Here is a 25,447-nt window from a genome sequence, read left to right as displayed (position 1 = left end):
GGATTGTGTGTATTCTGACCGTCTTACGTCGTGTTGTATCTATAAGCCGTCACAACAGACGCGAAATTTATTTTTTCCAAGGTCGAAGTCAAATATATGGAGACAGATGGCGCTTGAATTCTGGTACGAAATTCAAATTTCAAAACGCATTGGCTTCCAATTTAAAAATGAATTAATTTGGCTGCCGACGGTTTGAAACGGGCTATCAATTGATGTACCACTTACCATTATATGAAAGACCTGTAGTTATCCTGTAATTTTTGAATATAAAAAGAGACTCATTTTAAGCGGCCACGCCGGCGCTACGATTTTCCGGCCCCTGCAAACCCCCTCCCCCCACCCAATTATTTTTACTCTAAAATTGTTTTTTTTTGGAAATAGTCAGATTTATTTAAGGTTGCTATATTTCGGTTTGTTTGAGGTTCAAATAAGTTAGTAAAAATAAAAACTTATCTAATACTTTTTGAAACTGCCACAGTCCTAAATACAACCTTATTTAAGATTTATTTAATCTTGGTGAGAGTCTTACTAAAGACTCCTATAGCGGTTCATTAGGTTTAGTTTAAGTCTGACATTTCTCCTCTAAATTTAGAGGGGAAAAAGCTTGTTTAAGATCAAAGTTACGCGTATATTGTTAGGGTTATTTAAACTTATTATTAGCTGGAAATATTATATTAATTTTAGTCTCCATTTAATCTGCTGAAATAATACCAAATTTGGTCTTAATCTATTTTATATACTGCATCTTTAAATCTATAAATGAGTGTTTACCACTAATCTTTCCTTCTAAATTAAGAACTATTTTTGATTTACATTGACAATGGACTTTGAGCCAACGTAAAGACTTTCATCAAGCCGTTGATCTTCTTATTTGGCGAGAAAACTAAAGGAAACAATACTATTATTTTGTTTTCGAATTCCTAAGTATAAAGTGAAATTATAATTGTATTTTATATATAATTGTGTATGGGCCACCGTTTTTATGAACTATAAAGAAATATTTTCTTGAATTTAATTGGTTTTCAAAGAAGGAAGTATTTTACGCGATTAAGAGCTAAGTTGGAAACTAAAACCTCTCTTATTTGAGGTACACAAAATTTACGTCAAAAAATAATTTAATTATTTAAATAAAAGGGATTAAGTTCATAAGAAATTGTGAAGCTAATTATTATAATATTATTAAAAATCTGTTCGGGTTTACAATTTTTGCGTTAAATTTATAAATCATAAAATGACTTTATCATCTTGTTTTGGTAAGGGTATGCCTCAAATAGCGGTGGCGGCCACGTACCAAATAAAAATAGTACACACCAATCCTTTAGAAATTGTGTGTAAAAAGATTACATTATTTTAAAGAAAGTTCCATTGCAGACTACTGGTTAAAATCTGTTAATAGTTTTTATAACAAATATATAATTAAAATGGCAATTTCCAGTCATGAAAATAATATGGTGATAATAAGATTATTTATTTATAGCCTTTGACCTTTGTTCAAAACGTATTTTTATCATTTCTTCAGATATGTAAAACAAAATCGACTCGCCATTTCGTATTGGTAGTTTTTGCGATAACCGTACTTCAAAAATAGCAGTCAATATCCGAGATGGCGGAACAAATGAGGGTAAGTGATCAATTTGTGTCTCTTATTTTAATAGTTATTTTAATATTCCAAAAACCGACAATGAATGGATATCAAAATGATGGCGGAGGGAAATCTGGTATTAACAGGAGAGTCGTTTCAGCCTGGTCTATTTGTTTTCTTTTCAATATCCACTAAAAATATGTTTAACAAAATGAAGTAAACCTTTTGCACGAGCTATATCAGACTCAAAATTATGAAATATTACCAACAAAACAATCCACAAAAACGTACACTCCAGATAAAATATAGTTCATATTTTCATAAAATGAAGATTATTTTCAACAGCCTGATTACAATGGAAATAATACAATCTGTTTTTGTAAGTGGATATTTAAAATATTGTCATGTATTTGTTTATTATCATATTTCATTGTTTTAAATGAATACTTCTTGAGCTCTTTAGAGTAAAAACGATACTATTTTCAGTAAATTAGAAAAATATGTTACTTGCTATATAGTCGCGGCTTCATAACTATCCAATGGCGAGTTATCAAATACACGCGTCGAGTTAATTGAAGGTTTTACGACATAATTGTCAACGCAGAGGAAATAATTAGATGCTTTGGCATCTTTACAAGTATTTAAATAGCGTTATAGGACTGGTTTATCAATTATGTTACGCGTCTTTCGCGATTTTAAGACTTCAGCTACAGTTAATTCTTTCCTCACTCCGAATCGGTTGATGAAAACGAAGTGGCAACTCCTAAACGCCCACGAACGAGTACCTCAATTACATTTTCAAGGTAATTCTTTGAATATAGTTTTATTAAAGTTTCTAACCGTTTTGATTATTGCGTAACGAAATGTGGTTCTTTTAAAAAACAAGTAACAATTTAAAACTCATTAATTGTCTCTTCAACTCTATTTCAGAACGAAATGAACGTTAGTTGACATTAGGGGAGTAATATTCGACGGAAACACTTATTGAAAATTCCCACGTCTTGTGTTTCGGAATTGTCATAATTGATTCGTTATAAATTACGACGTGTCTTAATTTAGAAATTCCCCTGATGAGAGATACATCCATTAATCGTTCATTCAATATTCGGTCCCTCTTCGTACGAAAATGTAATTGAAAATATTGGAATTTTCTTGTGGAAAAACCTTTTTCGTCAAAGCGTAATTTTGCTTGCATTATTTTATCATTGAGGCGTTTTGAAAAGGTAAATTCTCTTTCGTGTATTAAAATATGCCGTGGGTTTTCAGTACGGAATTATTCAATTATAAGAAAAGAGCCGAAACCAGTTTTTCCACTTTCCAAGAACTTCTTTCATTTTTTTTAAATTTAAGTTTACAAGAAAGCACGCGGGCTTTCCCGATAAAGTGGTTATCAATTGGCAACGCTTTGAACACGTTCACTTCAATGACCCTGAGATAGCTCTTAGTCTCGACCTTTTCTCTAGGTCGCTTCGCCCGAGTGTCTTTCCGAAAGCCTCCGGGGAAAAAACGACTAAAAATTCCGTCGTTCCCAGAATCCAGCCGCTCTCGCGCTAGTTAATATCGTCTATAATACGCCCCTACGTTTAGATTAGAAGCAGACACTTATTTTAAACAGTTGGTAGTTTGGAACTCGGCTCGTCATGTCGTTCGACAATGTCAGTGGCTGTTATCTCATGCAAACGAGCAACTTTACGGAAGAAGCTTACGAAGCTTTTAAGGTTAATCGCCAAGATTATTTTATCGAATTTTTCGCGTTCGGTTTGCCGTGGTTGAAGTTAATCTTCTGCATTTTCGGTATTTTCGCGAATATTTTAAACATTGTCGTGCTGACGAGACCCTACATCTCCAGTTCGATAAACATACTACTGGCCTCGTTGGAAATAGTTAATTTACTACTCTACCCGACGTTTTTATACGAATTTGCCATGTTCTATAACAAGAATTACGTGATTTTGTTTTCCGAGAGCATCAGTTTAATATCAACTATTTCGTACTGCGTGTACAATCTATGCATCTGCATTTCCAACTGGTTGACAGTGTCCGTCGGTGTTTGGAGATTCATCGCCATTACCTTCCCTTTCAAAGCGTCGATATATTGCAGCACCTTCAGAAGCAAACTAGTGGTGGGATTGGTGTCCATCCTCTCGGTGGCCTTCTGGTGCTTCTACTTTTTATCGTTCGAGTGCTTGTTGTACGTTTACCGAATTACCACCGAGGAAGGAGACATCGCCTACGAAATCCCGGTGCGACTAACGGGCAACTGGAGATACGTTGAAATCTCTCAGGCTTTCAAAAGTTTCTACCCGATAGAAATCTTAATGAGCACGACTGTTCCGTGCGTTGCCTTGGCTTTCATTTCGATTTGTCTGATTGTGCGTTTGTGGAAAGCCCGCAGCGAAAGAGTGGCCGTGCGCAAGGAAAGGGCTTCCGTCAAGAAGACCAACGCGGCTTCCGACAACAGCACGGGGGAAAAGCGACTAACGATCACCTTGACCGCCATGATATTAATGTATTTCTTGGCCTTCGTTCCGGAGAGTACTATAAGCGTGATGTATTGGACTTCCTCGCAAACTTACATTCAAACTCTCTACATCACGCGCGTCGCTTGGAGCCGTACCTGCATTCTCTTATGTAATTCCCTCACGATTTTTTTTTATTGCGCGATGAGCGCCAAATTAAGGAAGACCTACGTACAAATTCTCTGTTCAGTAATCTGCAAGGCGCCTTCGAGCAAATTGAATCACGGGGCCAGTAGTACCGTAACGTCTCAAACTAGTATAATTTGATACTTTTAACTCATCATCTTTTAGTCAGTATCAGAATATTGTTTGTATAAATACCGAACAAATATTCGGTAAATATTTAATATTTGTTTTTATTTTTAATTTTACTCGACATTGAAACTTTCCATTCAAATCAAATCATTACGACCATATATTAAAGGAAAATACTTTTATTTCGGTAAATATTTGTCGCTCAGCTTATCAACGCAATACTCTCTCGTGTAAAAGTTATTTTAGGTTGATGGAAGGGATTTTAACACTCGCTACACTCTATAGGAAAAATGGAAGGTCGTCTGAATGTAGCTAAAAATAATGCATTAATATATAATATATATAATATTATAATTTGTATTTTGAAAAGTTGGCATGAATAATTAATCTTAGATTACAAACAAAAATAATAATAAAATAATAAAAATAATAATATTTATTATCTAGGCTAATACCCAAAACACCACCTAAGGCCCAAGTAATCAGGGTTACAATGCGTAGGAGGGTGGTGCAGCCTGAAATGTACGAGTCAAGCGTTGTCTTTTTCAAATTAGCTAGACACTGTTACCGCTACATTTCAATTTATTAATGCATCATCATTATCATCTACAATTTAATTCTTAGTACCACAAAATTTTATTTCTTATTTATTAATTGTCCTGCAAAGGAAGTTCTATTACCAGATTCAAATGGTTTTTTGCATTTTTGTTAGAAAGTAATATTATTAATAATTATCAGCTAGGCTAATACCCAAGGCACCACCTTAGGCTTAAGTCATCGAGCGACTTTTAAAGCCATTAATCCAGGTGGCCGGGTTACAATGCGTAGGAGGGTGGTGGCAAGCCCTTCATGCCACGCGAGTCAACAGCTCTATACACTAACTATTAACATTAACCTCGACAAGTTTTTATGGAAGGGGAACTGAAGAAATAGGGGGAAACCCCATAAACCAGTGAGGAAAGAACTTGCAAACTCAACGCAGAAGGAATTGTTCCACGTTTTCACCCAGTGCCACCATCATATTTGGTGTCGCAATGGCTAACGCTAGATTTTTCGGATAATGTGGAAATTTTCTATGTAATATTATTAATATGAGTTGCTTTGCAGTGCGGTTTTTAATGTTATTACGCAATATAGTTTTTGAAATAAGAGGGTTTCGAGGAACCACTTTAGCCCGTACATTTACTCGTAGCGGTAGTCCGTTTGAAAACAGCAACGAAATTAATTCAGTCACCCACGAAGCACCAGCGCATGACTAATTGGGCTTATATGTAATAGCGTTTGAAAAAATCTTTAGCTTCCTCATTTAGAGTAGTCATTGTATAATCTACTCCAAGATGAATGAACACGTAATCATATCATTTATCATTCTAAACCTGGCGCAATTAAATTTCATGAAGGTTAAAAAATGAAATAAAAGTTGTTAAGTTGAACATTATTCTCGAAATGCAATCAACTAAATTCTTACTTTGTGAGATTTTGTGCGTACGCTATTATGATTGGTAATTAGAATTTCATTATACGGGATTGGATCTCTTGATTAAACGCAATCAAAAAATATTTTGCGCTTGAAAATACCACAATGTATTGGAGAGAGCAAACAATATTTCTAGGTGGGCTAATTCTTATTATTCCTGCGCATTATAAATATTATTTTCATTTAAAGTTAAATTTTGTGGTTTTCTAAATAGCAAATAATGAGATCTTTGAAAATCATGACGCTACGCCTTTCATTTTACCAGAAATTCTGTAAATAATATTTGATAATTTGGTAATAAAAAGTACAAAACTATTAATAACTGTTTGAAATATTTTTATTTATTCTCCATAATCCGCGTGGCATTTTTCAGACGGAAATTTAATTCTTAATTGCCTCCTCCATTCACTTCCTTGCCGCAACCCTGAAATAAACAGAATTTCAGAACTATATGAAAGCAGAAAGAAACTCAAGCAACCTTTTAAACACGACATAATATTTGTATTATCTGTTACAAATTACCGCTTTTACTAACAACCATTGAAAAATGTCTTGAATTCTTCGAGCGTATTTTAACGACTTGTGTTGTCGTCGTGCTGGGTGTATTTGTTTTGTTGCTCTTAGATTCAGGGGTCTTGCAAAGTTTGGAAAACTGGAGGGGGGCATATGACGCAATTAGATAAGCCAGTAGCTGTGGCGGTGCCAGAAATTCACTAGCAGTTAACGGTGAGAATACTAAATAAAGTACAATCAAAGCTATTCAAAGCGTAATCTCTCATTGTGGTTTCATTTTAGTGAAGTTGCCACTTATTCAACTTTTAATTTTTGACTTATCGTATTTTTGCTGTCCATTATTATTTGATGAACTTTGGGTGAATGTTGAATTTCAGTTTTTGTTTTAAGCAAAACAAACGGTTACTTCTAATAGACTTTATTTCATTATTTTCGGGTTTATGTGCATGTGTTATAGTTTTTTCTGATTGCTAGATTGGTTTAAAAACCTTGACTACATTATTAAGCCTAACATGATGATGGAAAATAATGTAAATACTGCTTCCAAGTAAGATTAATTATATGTTTTCTAAAATGGTACAACTTTAATTTTATTAAATTTTTGAAAAATATTTGACCCAACTTAAAGAAAATTTTAGAAATCGAACGCGAAAGGCCGATAGGTATTTCAAAGTTCATGGACTATCATTTTAAATAATACTGAACATTCTTAGCAATAGAATATCGGTAGTTGTTTCTGACACATAACGTTTAGATTTCCTAACTTAAATGCACGAATATATAGCAAATTAAAAATTTCCTATTTTTAATTGAAAATTAACGAAATAGCTTACCATAATACCAGCTATATTGATCGGAACTGTTGCTTGTGTATAGAAGCATTGCACCAGTGAATACTGAATAAAACGAATTGTTTTGTTACAATTCTATTAAAGGTATTTAAAAACTATTTTACATATTATGTTATATTTTTATCCCGACAAACATTTACTCAATGAGCTAGCTTCTGTCACTCCAATTAAGATCCCACCATCAGCTTAGTTGCCATTGAATAAACGTGAGTGATAAAAAAATATTTTCCAACATGCTCTTGCCGAAAGTGTACTAGGTCAATAGTTGCAAGATTTAAGCTTAAAAAAGTAAAATTTCAATATTTCTAATAAGATGGTATTTCAAATTTAAAGGAAAAGTCCAGGTTGGGTAAAACTTGGGTCTATTTGAAAGATCATGTTTAAATAAACTCAAAAATATCAGTCGTAAAATTGTATCTTTTTTTAATGAAGATAAATTAATTTTTAAACGAGCGAAATTTACCGCCAAGCGATCTGCCATTTTTTGTTTCGGGGTGACGTTTTAGGACTTTAATCACGCGCTGTTCGCGCTATAACAGGCTTTAACAGCGCTCTGTTCCCCACGCGCGCTTGCTCCGCGTGCGGTCTGCGGAGGGAAGGCGAAAGAAAATGGCAGCTCGCTTGGCGGTAAATTTCGCTCGTTTAAAAATTAATTTATCGTCGTTAAAAAAAGATACAATTTTGCGACAGATATTTTTTAGTATATTTAAACATGATCTTTCAAATAGACCCAAGTTTTACCCAACCTGGACTTTTCCTTTAATCAAATTGATCGCGAGCTATCGATGGACGCCTGTGATCATAGGAGCCTGTTCTACCACCATGGACCGCCGCGCTTACAATTGTAAGATGTAATATAGTCCTTGTTTCACTCCAACATGTGGTTGCAGTCATTTTTTACAAACCATGACCGGCAACACTGCTGTCGTTTATAAGTAGGGAGAATAAATGATTTGGTTTGGACAGAAGTTCATTAACTGGTTTGAATCAAATTGTTTCCATCAAATCGTAATCAAGTTGAATTTCATACTATTTAATTCGGTACAAATTATACTAAAATTTGGACTGTTCAATTGTGAACAAAATATTTAAATAAAATTTGAATCCACCACTAGCGTAAGGGTACTGAAACCTAGTGTCTAATATTTTGTCATATTTTCCATTAGATAAGGTAATAAAAATTTCAATTGCCTTGGAACATAATAAGTGTGGCCAAAGGTCTCAGTCATCGTACTATAATACCTTCTCATCAACGACCAGCCATCCGGTCGTCAATTTTGAAGATAAAAAGGTAAAATAAAGTTGTGATTCAAATACTCACGCTGGATTTGTCCTTGGGTGTTATTAATCTACAAACCTGAACCATAGCTTCTAAACCAACGTTAGACGTATTGTTGTTAAAATTATTACATACACCTCCAGATTCTACGGAATCTTCAACCTTAAAACATACCATTCAATTAGCATATTGTGGATGTACTACTTAACCAAATTCTGTGAATTTTATAACGCGAAACTTTATTTTGTAAGCAAGCTGAGCTACATATTATTGGGTTGGAGGAAGGAAAACAAGAATATTGTAGCCTCAATTGGTGGATACGTGCTCCTCTTAAAAACTTCCGCAGTTGCCAATGAAAACGCGATCTGGTTAAGTTTTAAAATCGGTGCTGTTTAAAAGGGCCCCGAGTCGTTTTTCGCGGGGGCCGCCCGTAGTTCCTAGTTACGCCACTGGTAGTTTACTACCGATACTACTCCAAATATAATCATTTTACATTATTTTTTTTAGAAATTTGTTGTTAGGATACGTTGTATCTTATCATAACTATTTTAATACCGCCATGAACTCGAACACATGCTCTAGTTCGATACGATTTGTGTAATTGATTATCATAATGGATTTGATAAGGAATTTTAGAAAGATACGTCACCAGTACTTTAGAGTATAGTTAATGATACATGTATATTCATTATCTGGACTATCTCACAATTCTGAACATTTCGGGAATTTTCCATTACCGTCACGCGCTCCAATTAAAGTGTTTTATTTGAGTTATTAAAAATGAAACTTACTTGATGATAGCATATCGAATCGTTTTTCTCAAAACATTTCAGGAAAGCCTTTATAACTTCGTCGGAGCTCTCACATCCTAATTTTAAAAACAGTGAAGACGTGAGAAACTAGCCAATGAACGTAAGAAACGTAGAAGAACGCGATAATTACTGGCCTATCACCATCACCTTGAATACAGGGAAAATGGTAATTCCACTGAGACATTTTGCGCCCTCAAGTATCAGGAAACGTCCCTTTAATCATAACGAAAGTGGCGACGGGTTCCATCCACACGAAACGGGCCGGTGACAAGGCCAGGCGAACGAAAGGAACGTTTTCATATTTCGGGGACCAAATAATTGAAGCCACATTCTTTCTGTTACCATTTCTATTTTTCGCGTTATTTTCGCTCCCTTTCATATTTTTGTCAAGTCACCAAGATTTCCAGGCTCGGGTTACTTATTGCCTTGTTTTGGGTCCTGTTAAGCTAAGGTAACTTACGTGATATAGCAACTATAAATCCGGTTTCCCCGAAATAATTATAAGTGTACCGTGTAAATCAAGAAGTATCTTAATCTAATCAAAGTTAACCATTTTAAGTTAAAGGTGGCCTCCCCCTAGTCCTTTAAAACGAATACATATATTATACAATGAATAGAATGGATTTATAGTATAAGCCCCAAAATGTGATTTTAGTAGGATTCGTATTTGGTTTTGCCATACATTAAATTAAATGTTAAGTAATGTAGATTTGAAGGTCAAGCCTTGTCCCCAAGGATAAAAGTAACAGGCGAAGTTTATTTCCAGGTGAGAGTGTCCCCACCAGAACTTTCTCTGTTAGGTTGAAATGTAAGTATTTTTCACGTTATACTGTAAATAATGATACCGTTAGGTGGCGTAGCGAAAGTGGAAGGAGACTGCTTTTCCCCTGCGAACGACGAACACTTCTCTCAAAGATGCGGTGGCATGGACGTCTTTAGACTTTCCTATATTTTAAGAGTCCGATGAATTGACCACAAAGAACCTAACACCCTCCAACTGTAGCGGCACCAGGATTTTTGGGGAGGTAGGCCAACCATTTGGAGACTCCCCTAAATTATGGGTACGTGACGAAAAATTAGAACTAATTATGAATTTAAACAGATAACACTTAACAAATGAGTAGTTATTTACTTATTTCTACGACTGAATTCCAGTCTATCAATTTACATTCATTCCATCGGTACTTCGCATTTACATTCATTACATCAGAACTTACAACTTTACGTAGGTACACTAACAAGGAGGCGGCCCGAGGTGTAACGCACTGATTTAGTTCAAACTCGGGGGATTGGTAGACCTTCATATAACTTGAAAAACCCTAAAGGGAATTTTTTCAATGGGCAACCGTTTTGCCACGGCAACCAAAAATGTTTTTGACAACACAAAATGGAAATTTTCCCATTGAAAATAACATGGGAATCTGACCAGTTTTAAGGTTTTAATTAATTTCGAACTATTTCATTATTTTTATATTTATATTTTCTTTTTTTTAGCATTTGCAAAAATTTAAATTTTTTAAACTGGGTACCCTTAAAATTGGTCAGATTCCGATATTATTTTCAATGGGAAAATTTCAATTTTTAGTTGTCTAAAACATTTTTGGTTGCCATGGCAAAACGGTTGTCTACGGAGACATTTCCCTTTAGGGTGTTTCAAGATACATGAATGTCTACCAAACCCCCGAGTTTGAACAAAATCGGTGCGTTACACCTCGAGTCGTCTCCTTGTAAGTAAAGTAAGTTTAAGAACCATTTATTTGTAAAGATAAAATTAAAGATACAATTTGGATATAGTAGCGCTTGCGAAAAATTAAAACTAAAAAATAAACTACTGTCAAAGAAAAGTTACTCGTAACTTTGAAAGGAATAAAAACAGCAGTGTCGTTAAGCGAATCACTCGCATTGAATATTGAAAATTTAATAAATAAATTATTTCGCAAACAAATTACAGAATTTTCTGATATTAAATAATTTGGAGGCCCCTTAAGACGACTTTTGGAGGCCCCTACCAAAATTTCAAGTAGGCCCAGGCTTACCCCGGCCTGTTGCTGGCGCCGCTACTGCCTTCCAAGAATATTGGAACGTTTCGCGACCGAAAACTATCGCTAAGCCACCTTTGGTTGACCATGAAGGCTTTCCTTTTCTTTAGTGTCTCGGTCTTTTGATAAGGGATGACATTCAACTCATGGTTCAAGGTCATTCAAAGTCTATCTCGAGAACCAATGGCTTTAGATAAATGGTTTCAATTTAAAAAGTGTGTAAATTGGAATTTTAAGTCTTTAACCCGATGCAAATTATCACGATGAAAACCTTTCAAACTGGACCAATATTTCTCTAAATCCATTGGTTTTCGAGATAAACTTTGAATGACCTTGAACAACCATGAGTTAATGGTCATCCGAGTTGGCAATTTCTAAAGCCGCCCTACCAAATTAGTATATCTAGCAAATTTTGATACTCTAGCATGGGTATTTTTCGAGTTATTAGCCCTTCAACCTGGTCTCCGGTACATTATTTTGGTATATTCCCATTCGACCGAATTCAATATGTTTCCGAAATATAGCCCAAAAGGCGGATTCGGTTCATTGGGACCTTTTGTTTTGTTTTTTACTTCTGCCCCGGGATATAGCAGGGTACGCAAAAAACGTTATACCTATACAAAATTGCTACAGGTGTACTAACGGTAAGGTTAGGTTAGGTTAGGTTAGTCTCTCACTTTCCTAGGGTAGCGCACTTTTATAAATATATTTATGCTTTGACCTTTTTATTTATATCAAGAATACAATAATTCAAACAATTTCATTTTTTAATGTGAATGGTTAAGTTTGTAGCAATATCGTCGAGTAAGGCTAACGCGACTTCTTCATTCGAACCCTCCTTTGTGAGCTATTTTCTCCATTTTAGCTAACTGGCTCCAATAAGACTATCAAAACTTATTTATATAAGAAGTAAACCTATTTAAAAAACGTCTCATAAAAACGAAATTTGATGTACTATAAAAAATAATATAAACGTACAAAATTGGGCTGTAAACCGCACAATTGGGGTATTTTCAATCGATTGGGACTCAATGTTAAATCGTTTTCGAACGAATGGGATTTCGGTCGAATGGGACCAAAGCCATTATTTTCATCACGACCTTCATGTTTTGTTAGTTATTTCTACTTGTTATTGGCAAATAAGGAAGGATCAAAATTATTTACACCTAAAATTATTATTTCTATTTGAAACCAACTTTGTTTCTCTAATGTTTCTCGAAATAAATTTTAATGACTTTGAAGACATGGTTGAGGTCATGGAAAGTTTAAAGTTTAAAATTCTTAGCTAAAATACATTGGGAGTTATTATCCTTGTATCGATAATAATGAAAATTTAATTTCCAGGTGGTTGTGTACTAGCCCTAGTAGAAAAAGGTATTAGGTAAGATATTTTCGGCTTCCTGGGGAAAGTTTACGATTTATCACAAGATATACTTTTGGATGGATGTAGTCAGTAGCTAGGTTGCTTTTGGTAATGTTTTCGGGTTAATTTATGAAATAGTCACCATAAATCAGATTAAATTTAATAAATTATGTGAATAAAACTTTTCCACGAATAGTTCAAATGATTAAAAAAATTTCAATTAAATTAATTTTTCCCCAATACACCACTTTAGGCCTAAGTCATCGAGTGACTTTCCATTGGCACTAATAATATTCAATTTTATAAATACATTTCTTCCTGAATAGTGGTCGGGGATGGTTAACTTTTATTCAATAGATAAAGCTCTCAAAATTATTCATAAAACGTTTTTATCAAGTAATTTATATTTCTGTATTATCTGAAAAATGTTTTGATAAATTTGTAAAATTAATCGGAAAAACGACGTTTTTTTCGATAAAAAGCTCAAATTTTACGAATAATACATGTTTTTTAATCATTTTCCGAAATATTAACCGGTAAATTTCTTTGTTTACATTTTTCCCCCAAAAAAATCAATTTAAACAATGATTTACCGTCCCCGAAATCTATTCCTCAAATAAAGATTATTCTTGAAAGAAATTCTTATTTTGTGAAATGTACATTAGTTGATTCAACCAAATTGTTGAAACATATTACAATGTGGCTGTTGCCTCTGATATACTCTCCATCTTAAAAATTACAAAACATTTCGATACGCATAATCAATTTAGCCTGTTTTTTAACCTTGGTTGTTCATAGAACATCGGCAAAATAAAACTAGATTGCAAACTTAGGATTTATTTTAAGTTTGTTTCGAAATCAGGTGGTGATGTTTCGAAATGATGTTTTTAGTGGTGGTGCCGCTATGATTTAGGAAAATAGGACCCCGAAAATGTTATTATTATATATTTTGCTAACGCCAAAATTAACATAGATTTGCTTTATTTTTTTAAACGTGAACTACAATATGCATTCTAGGTTTCAGAGGGAGCCATTCCTTAAAAATAATTAAATAATTTGGTTTATAAATGCCAAATGTTGCCTAAATTTCCCCTGACCCCCAAAAAAAATTGGCCGTTCAAATATTTCATAAATCAAATTTTGGTTTAAGCTTTTACAAAACTTTCAGAAATAATAATTTTATTTTATATAATATGATTATTTTCTCGGAACACTGTAGGCTGGCCGGATTTCTACTTTTGTACCCCACCAAATATTTTCCTTCCACCGCCAATGCCCTGACTCGTATTCTGGGATGTTCTCTCAGCTATAAACAACTGTTCAAACCACAGGCAACCGAAACTTGAGCGACTGACCCCAAAACAAAATTTGTTCACGCCCCTTGGGAAATTTCCTGCGACGTATTATTTTTCAATGTAAAATGAGTGTATTTATATTTACGTACATAAAACATTTTAAAGTGTTGAACTATAGTTTTCTTATGTTGGCATCAAATCAAAATATGTGAACTAAACATTCTCGGGTTTCACTTTAATTTTCGATTTTCTTTGGGGTCTCATTCAATAATTTCGGGACCCATTTTAGAAATCTCTACATACGTTTTCTTCTAAAATTCTTGAAAAAAAATTTAGGTGCGTGCAAAATTTGGAGGTTGGCACTGAGCTACCTGGCTTGCCACCTTCGCGCTGACTCTGAGAACCTTTTAGATTGTAAACTTACCGCAACCAGATTCACTTAACAATTCAACTGTTTGTCTTAGCTCATCATCCGTCAATGGTTCATTAGCGAGACAAATAATGAACAAAGCGAATGCGAATAAAGCTCCAACCCAACTCATTTTTCAATCCTATAAATCAAATATCGTTAATTATCAGATCAGTGTTGAAAATCACGGAGAAGGCGTGACAACGAACAATAAATGGTCAAAACATATTTCGGAAAAACTGTCGCCATGTGATCAGAATTTACGCGCTTGAATCAGATAATGTGTATCGGAAAATCATGAGATCACTCTAGAAAGGGCTCTAGCTTCATAACGTGGCTGTTCCCAGAATTGGAAACAGCTGGAGTCCAGGGGCCAATGGCTCTTAAAAAAAATCAGGGGCCCTTAAAATTAATCATTCGAACTCGGGTTGCGGGCCAACTGGGCCCCAAATTAAATACAAATATTTATTAAAAATTTTTGAGAAATTTACAAAAAAAATTTACGCCGTTGCTGAAACGCTGTTTTCCTACCCTAGTCGAGAGTGAAATTTAGCGTTAAAGTTAACGTTTTAAAAATAGTTTACCAAGTTAACTTTGTTGGTTTCGCCAGAATTTTTTTTCAATACATATGTGAAAACATTTCTGGACGTAAAAATGCAAGTTACGAGAAAACCTTTTTTCAATTTTGTCAGTTTTGCCAGAGAAGTAACTTGAAAGGGTGAAACGTGTATATCGTGTTATTTTGGCGTTAACACGAATAAAAAAACGGTTTTTAAGTGCAATAAATGCGAGAAAAAGGAATAAAATTTATGTCGCATTACCACGGAAAGGTCAGAATAGTACACAACATGTACGTCACAAATTCTTCTAATTGAGATATGCTACACATTTTTGGGTATTTCTAGACACTAGTTTAGATATAAATGAAAAAAGTAAAGTAAATGTAAAGAAAAATATACAAAATGGTATTGCGAATAAGTATAGGGATATTAAAATTGGCAAGTAACTACCTATAAGTATTTTGCCTATAAATAACCCTACGCGTTTTGTCTAAAATTACTTTACGCAATTTGTACTCACTCTACAACAATACCCACTTTATCAACAACAGAATCTCTTTAAAGTTAAAAAAAGTCTTTCATTAAGTTTATTTGATAAAGTTATGTTTATTAGCCAGTATCGTTCGCGAAAGAACAGTTCCACGAATAGGATTTCATGGATAAGCTATCTTACATTGTTAGATCAGAAATCCACATAAAGACAGTCTTTAACAATTTTCACCGGATCTCTTATAAAATTGATTAAAGCCGGTCACTATAGAGTAATTTAAGAGTTCTTAATACCAAAGGAACCACGAAGCTATATAATCCTCATTCACAGACTTGTTGGCTTTCTGTCAAACATAACCAGAGCGGCACTATCCCTTAGGCTGTCTAGGCAGAAGCAATCCAATGGGGTCCTCCAAGAGCAGGGGCCTACGCGTCACAAGGGGGAGCAAGATATCAAGGAACGAAACTCGAAGCTTAGATGCCTTGCCACGAGTGACTTAACGCCCATTGTTAAATAAAACTCAATTTATGTCCTTCGTAACGCATTCTTTGTTAACTAACTCGGCATCCTAAGAAACGTAATGAACTAATACTCATTTATTTTATTTTGGTAAAAAAATAAAGCATACTTCGTTTCAATTACAATTGCAAAAACTACCTTCTACCTTATCAAGGAATTAATATTAATTATTATTATTATATTTTTTATTATTATTATATTATATTATTATATTATTATTATTATATTATTATTATTATTATTATTATTATTATTATATTATATTATTATTATTATTATTATTATTTAATAATTTGATGTTTTTGAATACAATTTAATAGAGCTCGGGGAAACGGATACATTAACCGCCAAAATTTGAATTATTTATAAAAAATTCGATTAACTGTTTACTTAAGGATATTATTCGCGACTATTATACGATTTAAAATAAAAAACAAATAAGTTTTTATTCGGATAATTTTAGGATATGGATATAAAATAAATGAACGGAAAATTTCTTATCCGAACGCCGAGCCCTAGATACAAATAGAATATCAGATTTAACCAACTTTAAATGTATTTAAAAATTAGTATAATTATAAATATTTTAAAATAGTACACTACATTTCAAACAGAGCGCCTCAATGATCAACTTTGCATTTGTGATACACAAAACAATTGATATCATTTTTTAAATTATCCGGGTATATTTACAAGAAAGCACTGAAATTCCAAGCCTTATTTACAGTTATCAAGCAAAAAAGAAATATTTCGTATTACCCTTTTCGTGTGTTAAAAATAACATTGACCTATAAAATCGCTAGAATCATAGCTGTTTCAAGTAATGCTCCTATATTTTTGCTACGTGGACCGTTTTCAAGTGCTTGTTTGGGGCTTTTTATAATTAATTTTATATATTTCTAGTTTTTTTTTAACTTTTGACCCTTTAAATCATTTTTAAAACACTTGACCTTTGACCTTTCCATATAGCAATCACCCGAAACATTTTCTAACTCTTATTTTTCTATTTGCCAGGAAATGCTCTAAGTTTAATTATATTACTTATAGTTCTAAAGAAAAAACATTCTTGTTTCTAGTATTGTTTTCGTCCAGTAGCCGTTCAGACAGTTTCTGTTGCAATTTGGTCGGTGTTCAATATTATTTTGACTGTACTACGGCTTTGAAGACATTTACAAAACATCAAACTACACTTATTAACTTGTGCAGATGTATCAGTATAATATGACAACAATATTTTAAGAGCACAAGACGATTAATTTAAAACTAATAAATCAAAAACTGGACCGGTATCGTAAGCGATAAATATTAAAAAAAAAATTGTAAAATCCCATAAAATTTTATATATAAATTAAAAATACATGGATAGAAAAAATTTCAAAACCTCAATTTAAACACAATGCCTATTATAGAAGTTTTATTTAACCAAGCAATACTTCTGCGCATGTATCCATACCAGAGGGACTGAGAGAAACCACATCACCATGGGCAAGAATTGAGCCTACGACCTTTGGATTACCGTCCTAACACCACTACCATTGGACTACGAATTTGAAAAAAATAAATTTTATTAGTGCAATTTTGTTGTTAAAATCAAATGACCTAAGTGGTAAATAATAGTACGGATTGTAAACAGGTCACAGCTTCGACGAAGGAGTAATAGTAATTACTAGTCGTGTTTCTAATTAAAAAAAACTACTTACGCACAATAAATGTCGTTGTCATTTAAATTTTTTATCAAAGAAATATACTGGTTAATATTTACTTTAATGAAACCTACCTTTATAAAATGATAATTGCTCAACACGGATTTAACAACAGCCTATCAAGAGGATTTCTCAGCTACGATGGGTTTGATTTTAACTGCGACTTCGAAGGATAATATCTCAACTATGAATGAAGTTGGATTGTATCTGAGACTGGCCAAGTATGAAAACATACACTGACTGCAATTCTAAATAAATTGGGTTTTTTTTGTGATTAATAACGTAGCATCCCACTGAATAAAACGCATTTATAAAATGGTTTTTGAAAACCAAAAATGCAGATGTACCGAAGAATAACTCGTACGGCAGCTGCTATGAACGTTGAAAGTTATACACGTGTACTATATACATTACGTTCGGAGACGGCTTGACATTAATCATTACTCTAGAAGGTTATACCAAAAATTTAAATTTGAATATTTAATGGATAATATTTTCCGTTGCTCATGTTCGAAGAGTAGATCCTCCTTCGCCCTAAAAAATCAAATCAGTCTTTTTTCTTCCCCCTCAATTTCACCATGATCCCATCGAGTCATCACAACATGGTCTTTCCAGCAAAGTATACGTACATTATTGGTTATACGCAATAATTTTATTCCATACGTATGCGAATTCCTAGTTTCATGTAGAAACCGTTAAACCACTACAAAGACTCTGTAACAGGCTTCGTTTCCGTTTTGGTAGACTTTGACAACGCCTCACTCTGTTTCGAATAGCCCAATTTGTGGTCAATTATAATATAATTAATGAACTTTGAGAAACAGACTACCATTAAAACAATAGCATAAGGAGAATAGGAAGTATCATACTTCATTGTCTTGTGTTACTTATGGTAGAACCTTAAAGGGGGCTTTCAAGCCCGCTCATTTTTGAAATGGTTTGTTCAAAGCAACTTCTTCTTCGGAATTAATAAACCAGAATTTTTACAATGCTGACGGTCATAATCGGGGTCAAGGTTAATATTCGTTAAATTGACCATACTGTATTTGAAAAATGACAAGCTGAATTAGTCATGAGCTATCAGTATATTTTTTAAATCTCAAGCTACTGAAGATAAGTTTTTATTAGAGTTTCGAGTCTGTATTTTAAACTTAGGATGTAGCTAAAGAAATATACTAGCCCTATCTTTGTAACGTAGTCATATCCAGACTGTTAAACACCTTTATTATTTCTTTTTATGCTAAACCTTACAAGTTTCTTAAATTAAAATTTCAAAATCAAATTAATTTAATTACAAATGCCGGCAATCAACAAATCATAATAGGATAAATATATCATGAATGATCTCTTAATTTATGATTTAATGTACGTTTGAAAAATTTGATGAAATATCATTACTATTATATAACCTAATTATATTTTAATTAGCAAAAACGATAAATTGCACAATGCAAAAGCAACAGATTTGGATGGTATTAAGGTTGCTTTTCCGCGAAATCTTATTTAAATTTTGGACACATTTCAGAAAACCAATAATTGGTTCGTTAAAATATAAGTTAAGTTAGAAGAGACCACCTATGGACTGTGAGAAGGATGATAAAATACGCGAAAAAGTAGATTAGTACCTAAATTAAAAGGGATAATATATCTAAATCCTAAACAAATTTGAAGAAATTAAAAAACTTACTAATAATTCGTACCGATAGGTCTTCGAGCGAATCTCGGATCAAATAGATCTTCGAGTAATAAACTACATAAAAACTAAATAAAATAGCCAGAAATTCCAACGGTAGACCGGTTTCGTTCTATTTCGAACTCATCAGTACCGTGCGGGAAATCTGGCTGGCGACTGTTATATCGAAAAGAGAAACTAAGCCTAAGCCACACTCCCCCTTTTCAGCTTTCCGTTGCTATGCAACGCGTTTTGAAATTTTTAATGTTTAGGCTTAGTTTCTCTTTTCGATATAACAGTCGCCAGCCAGATTTCCCGCACGGTACTGATGAGTTCCAAATAGAACGAAACCGGTCTACCGTTGGAATTTCTGGCTATTTTATTTAGTTTTTATGTAGTTTATTACTCGAAGATCTATTTGATCCGAGATTCGCTCGAAGACCTATCGGTACGAGTTATTAGTAAGTTTTTTAATTTCTTCAAATTTGTTTTGGATTTAGATTGAGCCCAAAAAAGTGGTGGGAATTTTCATTCACGCGAAGAATCAAAGGTGGTCTATCAAAAGGTTTTAACTTAATGACAGTAGTGACCAGGATATTCGGTTGGAATCGTTAAATTATCCTTTTGATCTTATCCTTTAATTGTTCTTTCCGTAACTAATGGGATAATTGAGGGTTATCGTTGAGGGAAATACCTTTGAAATCCCGAAATAAAGAAATTGTCAATCTTTAGTCCTTTTTTGTAATTCGTCGTACGAAGATTATTACGTCAATTAGTGACACTTCGAAAAGCCACGATTATATTTATTTGAACAATTACCGTTCTGGCTCTACGTCTCCAAACCACAAATCCCTAGAATATTTCTCAGAACTAATTAATAATAACTCAAAATAATACTTATTAGCAAATTACTACGCTTAAATTATAAATAGTGTATTACTCTGAGCCCAAGACGAATTGAGGATTCGCAGAAGGTTGTACGGTAAATGCCATTTATACTTTTAACTAACTTGTTGTGATGGGAAAATTGTTGAAATGCTCAATAATTGAAAGCAATCAAAGATGATGCCTAGTTATTATTATTATTTTTATTATTATCATAATCAGGAGGGGAAATTTTACGCTTAACAGTTTCTTCCAATGGGTCCACTTCTCGTAATATTTAAAAACAAACGTTAGTATGATTTGAAGAATTAACCTCCGTTTAACAGTGGTTATACAACTTCCTGGCCGCTGTACTAGTGTTAGTACCTTTAAAAGAAAACGGATAAAATCTTCATCGAAATATGCTCTTCAATAAGCGAACGAAACACTGTGGTAGAATTGCGGAGTATTTCGATGTTGCTTTATTATTTAGAGGTCGTATTTTCCTCCGCCGTAAAAACCTGTTGAATTGTAGAGGATGCTTTTTAATGCTGCTTGAACGGGAGATTTCGCGACACGTCAACTTAACGTGTCAACGGTCGGAACGGATCCTCGGATTGAACCGTATTTTTTTGCCGGTGATTTTAAATTCAACCACTCGTCCAATTTTAATTTGGAAAACAGATTTGGATTCCTTGCATTTTAAAGCAGCGGCCACGATATATGACTTTTAGTAATAAATTAGTTAACACCGTTAAAAAATTAAGTTTTTGAAAAGTCGAAATGACGAAGTGAAGAGAACGGGAGTCTCTTTCCGTAATTCGGCGACGTGTTCGCCTAGCCGTTCGACACCTTGGGGTAACTGTTAAGGTACGTCGTAACAATGCACTTGTAGGTTCGAATCCTCTCATCATTAATGATAGTAAACTTAACATTTCATATAGTTTTGACCTCGACCTTGACACGGCGCACGAAAAAAAAACCTAGTTTTGGCGGTTAATGCGCCATCTACTGGGGTTTTTCGAAATTAATTTCTCTATTTTGGATCTTGTTGTGGTGGTTTTGGGCATACTTTCCGCGTGGTCTTGGCTGTTGGTTTCTGTCAGTGCAACAGAAAAATGGCTTTTGGGAATTCTAAAAACAAATTCACAAGAGTGACTCAACCCAAAATTTCCAAAGCACAGCTTCTTATAAATGGGCATATATTATAACAAAAACCGTTCTTCGAACTGAAAAAAAAAACAGTTTAGAGGTAGTTATAGGTCCAGCGTTAAAGGGACATATATTAATCTTTATTTTTATAGGTGCGGCCTTGAAGGGGCATATATTATATTTTATTTCTATGTCAAGTTAATTACTATTTAAGTATATTTCTGTGAACAACAATGACGTCATTCATCCTTTCAAATAACAGTTCATTGCTCCTACATTTTTAACACAACATTTTTGGTCACGTTTGGTCCACAAAGGTATGCATATTTCTATTTATTTTCATCCCGACACATGTAACATTTAAATTTTAAAATGTATTATTATTATTATTATTGTTTTTGGTTGCAGATCATTCTAATGAATAAATAGTACGCAATACTTTAGGCTACTTGGATGTCAAGCCTTATTACGAAATTCAAAAAAGAATGTAAACCATTAACTGATGACAAGGATGTTCAAGAGATAAAAGCTCACCATGCAAATTATTAATATACTAATTTTGTGAAATTCAGGATGATGGCTTGGAAGCCCAACTTGTTATCGAGGCACATTTAAAATCGTTGCGTAAAGAAATTAAAAAAGCTAAGCCCAACCAGTTGCTTATTGATGATAAAATGAAAAGAACGTTCAACTACCGACAAGTGGAGGTGGGGAAAGTAGCTGTACATGAAATATTTGAAATCTTTTCGAATCTAATAAGATAAGAAGAAGTAAGTGCAATACTTAGCATGAAAGAAAAACGAAACAATGAATGCAATTGAAAGAAAGTTTATTTTGTTAGATCTTGAGGGAGTTTCAAAGGGTGATTCAGTCTGACCTTGAGCCAGAAAAAAATACAGGCATATATTTGGCCACTAACAACTAGGATATTTCAATAAACTGGAAAATCCCAACTTTTCAACAAACTAGAAGAACAATTAAAGGCCAAGAAAGATTTCGTAACAGATGAAATGTACAAAGGTATAAACCTTAACAAAGCAGTCTTGTAAGAAATTAATTTAAAGTTATATCCTTTTTTAGAATTGGAAGCGAGTAATGCAATAATTTGGCTGCCTTGGTTTTGAAAGCAAAATCAAATTTCATTTTCACGTTTGACGTAAGTACTGGTAATTAACTCATAGTCTTTAAATATAGCTTTGGGGATAGCAGACTACTTTTGTATATTTTCATTTTAAGCTCAATACTTAGACCCAAACCCACATAAATCGGGGCTGTTCACAAATAACGTCATGCTAAATAATCGACTTTTTCGAAACCCACTCCCCCGTTCGCCACAAATTCCCGTTACAAATGACATTTTCTACTTTTTACTGAAAGCTATTCACAACACAGGCACTTAAGTGGGCTTTGCTATCTCCCACTTTAGAAATTAAATATTTGTCGTATTTCACCCGGGAAAATCAGCGTTAGTCTGCGGAGGTACGTATCTCAAGCGAATAACATTAGTACTAAAGGAGGATGAATACTTCTATCGAAGAGTTAAACAATCGATGCAAAAAGGCTTTTACGAAAAACATCGTCGAAGTAGGAAATGTTAATAAAAATATATATTTTTGGGCCAACTAAAGTTGACTTATTAAACAAAAGATATATCAGTTTCAGTGTAACGGGTCACTAATTATAGGCTTTGCCCCTATTACTACAGGATTAATGCACCAAAATTCAACTAAAAATGGAGGGTCTTGCAAAAGTTCATTAGCCTCATCAAGTTTATTGGTGTAGGCACAAGAAATTTTATATAACCCAGCAATTAAAAAATATGTAACATCAAAAAATGGTGCCCACCTTTTGGCCTACATCTCTTAAAATCTTGGCAACGCCAAAACAGAGTTAATAACGTTTAGTTAAACGGCTACCACCCAATATTTGATTACCAACTTCACAATTAATCTAAATATAATCCCAATATGATGATATAGCATGTGTTCGTGTTGAACGAGTAAAGTTCACTACTTCGCAATAGTTGTTAGTCATAGCACAAAATCCTTGAGTGTGGATATCCTGATAGCAATGTGATTCGAATTTTACTATATTACATTTACACACGCCAAGGACTGAGGATCACGTCACCCGAAAACAGTTGCTAGGGAAGTTGTTATTCAAACTAAAGTCTGACATGACACGCTTTCGATCATAATTTACAGGCAACTAAAACAAGCTTTCCGACTGCGTTCATTTTAATATTAAATCTTTGGGAAATATTTGTGTATGTACTAACAATGTAAATAGCTGAATATTGTAATAAAATATTAGTAGACCACGGGAAGATCAAATTCTTTATAACTACGATACCATCCAAAGCTTTAATTACGATGATATCTTGATTAAACTAAAATCTTTAAAACATAAAATCAATGATTAATCGGAGATGTAAAGCGTATTTTTGTTTGTGCTCTGTCAATGGCTCCTCTGTACTTATCAGGGTGGCTGTTCAGCCTGTTATTCCTTCTAATTGTTACCGAACCGAATCCCCCTTCTTCATCAAAATTTCCGTTGGAACGGTCGTTTTTGCCAAATTCGGTTATTGCGTATTTTCGATTGAGAAAATTGTTTATATAAAGACTGAAAGCCACTTCTCCAAAGACACGCATTTTCGAGATGTGTTAATTTTTGGAATAACGTAATACATGGGAACATATTTATTTATTTTCAATTACGCGTATTTAAAGGTTACTCGAAGCTGGAACACCAATGGCGTGGGAAAGGTGGAAAAGTTGAGGGGAGCAGTTCAAAGGTTACTCGAAGTTGGAACACCTAGGGCGTCAGAAAGGGGGGAAAGTTGGAGGGAGCAGTCCAAAGTTTATCGAAGTTGGAACACCAAGGGCGTGGGAAAGGTGGAAAAGTTGAAGGGAGCAGTCCAAAGGTTATTCGAAGTTGGAACACCAAGGGCGTCAGAAAGGTGGAAAAGTTGAAGGGAGTAGTTGAAAGGTTACTCGAAGTTGGAATACCAAGGGCGTCAGAGAGGTGGAAAAGTTGAAGGGATCAGTCCAAAGGTTAGTCGAAGTTGGAACACCAAGGGCGTGGGAAAGGTGGAAAAGTTGAGGGAGCAGCCCAAGGGTTTCACGTAGTTGGAACCATTTTTAAGCCAAAAACTACGGATTATATTTCCACATTTTCGAAAATTTCAAATGCATTGATCGTGCAGAATATATATATTATAGTGGTTATAAAAAGTACCGAACAAATGTATCTTATAGCAGATATAATTTTTAAATAAACTACCGCCAACACTAAATTCGTTGCTCAACCACCAATTATCAGAGCCTCCAATGCTTTACTAATTATTAGTTAAGTAAAGAATTTAGGGATTGTGGCTCCACTCTAGTTAAGTGTAGCAGGGTGGGATCACCTTTTTAAATTTTATACCAAATTAATATTTATAAAAACCCAGGCGGCCATGAGTGGGCACGGGCCCCTGAAAAAGAATAATTCCTGGCACTAAATAGCCGTTATTACCCAAGATAATTATAAGTTTTAACTGAAATCTCAGTGTATATATCAATTTACCGTACCTGTTAATAGATCTTGTTAGGGTTTAGTTTTGTTTCATGAAACCTCTCACGTCGAATCGCATTTCAAATAACGGATCATTGATCCACTCTAGCGTTAAGCAAACAACTGTTGCATTGAATACAGAACCAAACAAAACATAACGAAGTGAAGTTCATATAGTTCAATGAAGAACGTATCTATTTATATTTAAAAAGAATGACAATCTTCAGGCGATCCGCGGACATCATTTACCCGCAGCACGAGAGGGGGATTTCAGGAAAATGTCACAGGCTCAATTGTCTTGTTATATTAAGATGTTAAAAAAATACTTTGTTTGGAACATCCTTTTCCCTTGGCTGAGGTAAACGACGTATGGATGGCAACTTTTGGACGCCGAAAATCTTTACTACGTTGATATTTAGAAGTCGAGGACGGTTAAACACGCAAATTCGATTACCATTCGAGGGCTGATATCTTTGTTGGTGTGCGTTACCTCTCACACGACTTTCTAAATATACTATCTGTCTGCACCTAATTGGTC

The 25,447-nt window shown here is 34.1% G+C and overlaps 2 protein-coding genes across 2 annotated transcripts; one reads left to right on the top strand and one right to left on the bottom strand.

Moving 5' to 3' along the window:
* The first annotated feature begins 3,222 nt into the window (after positions 1–3,222).
* On the top strand, positions 3,223–4,368 carry LOC149940515 (sex peptide receptor-like). The gene has a single exon (XM_090179285.1). The coding sequence runs from the start codon at positions 3,223–3,225 to the stop codon at positions 4,366–4,368; it is 1,146 nt and encodes a 381-aa protein (XP_090035411.1).
* A 1,784-nt stretch (positions 4,369–6,152) lies between these two features.
* Positions 6,153–17,841, bottom strand: LOC149940514 (uncharacterized). Its single transcript, XM_090178473.1, has 6 exons — positions 17,741–17,841; positions 14,410–14,536; positions 9,268–9,344; positions 8,519–8,638; positions 7,180–7,242; positions 6,153–6,257 (listed from the first exon to the last, which is right to left on the bottom strand). The coding sequence occupies exons 2-6, from the start codon at positions 14,525–14,527 to the stop codon at positions 6,222–6,224; spliced, it is 414 nt and encodes a 137-aa protein (XP_090034599.1). The 5' UTR covers positions 14,528–14,536; positions 17,741–17,841; the 3' UTR covers positions 6,153–6,221.
* Positions 17,842–25,447: the final 7,606 nt, after the last annotated feature.

Source organism: Leiobunum rupestre, chromosome 6 (assembly GCF_980474605.1).
Source record: "Leiobunum rupestre chromosome 6, qqLeiRupe1.1.hap1, whole genome shotgun sequence".
Classification (NCBI taxonomy): domain Eukaryota; kingdom Metazoa; phylum Arthropoda; class Arachnida; order Opiliones; family Sclerosomatidae; genus Leiobunum; species Leiobunum rupestre.
The sequence above is the reverse complement of the archived record's forward strand: the minus strand, read 5'-3'. Positions and strand labels throughout refer to the sequence as shown.

Coding starts and splice junctions, on each gene's coding strand:
- LOC149940515 (XM_090179285.1), top strand. CDS start 3,223: ATGTCGTTCGACAATGTCAGTGGCTGTTATCTCATGCAAACGAGCAAC.
- LOC149940514 (XM_090178473.1), bottom strand. CDS start 14,527: ATGAGTTGGGTTGGAGCTTTATTCGCATTCGCTTTGTTCATTATTTGT. Junction 8,639..9,267: donor ATTCGATATGCTATCATCAA/GTAAGTTTCATT, acceptor GTATGTTTTAAG/GTTGAAGATTCCGTAGAATC. Junction 7,243..8,518: donor CACCCAAGGACAAATCCAGC/GTGAGTATTTGA, acceptor CGTTTTATTCAG/TATTCACTGGTGCAATGCTT.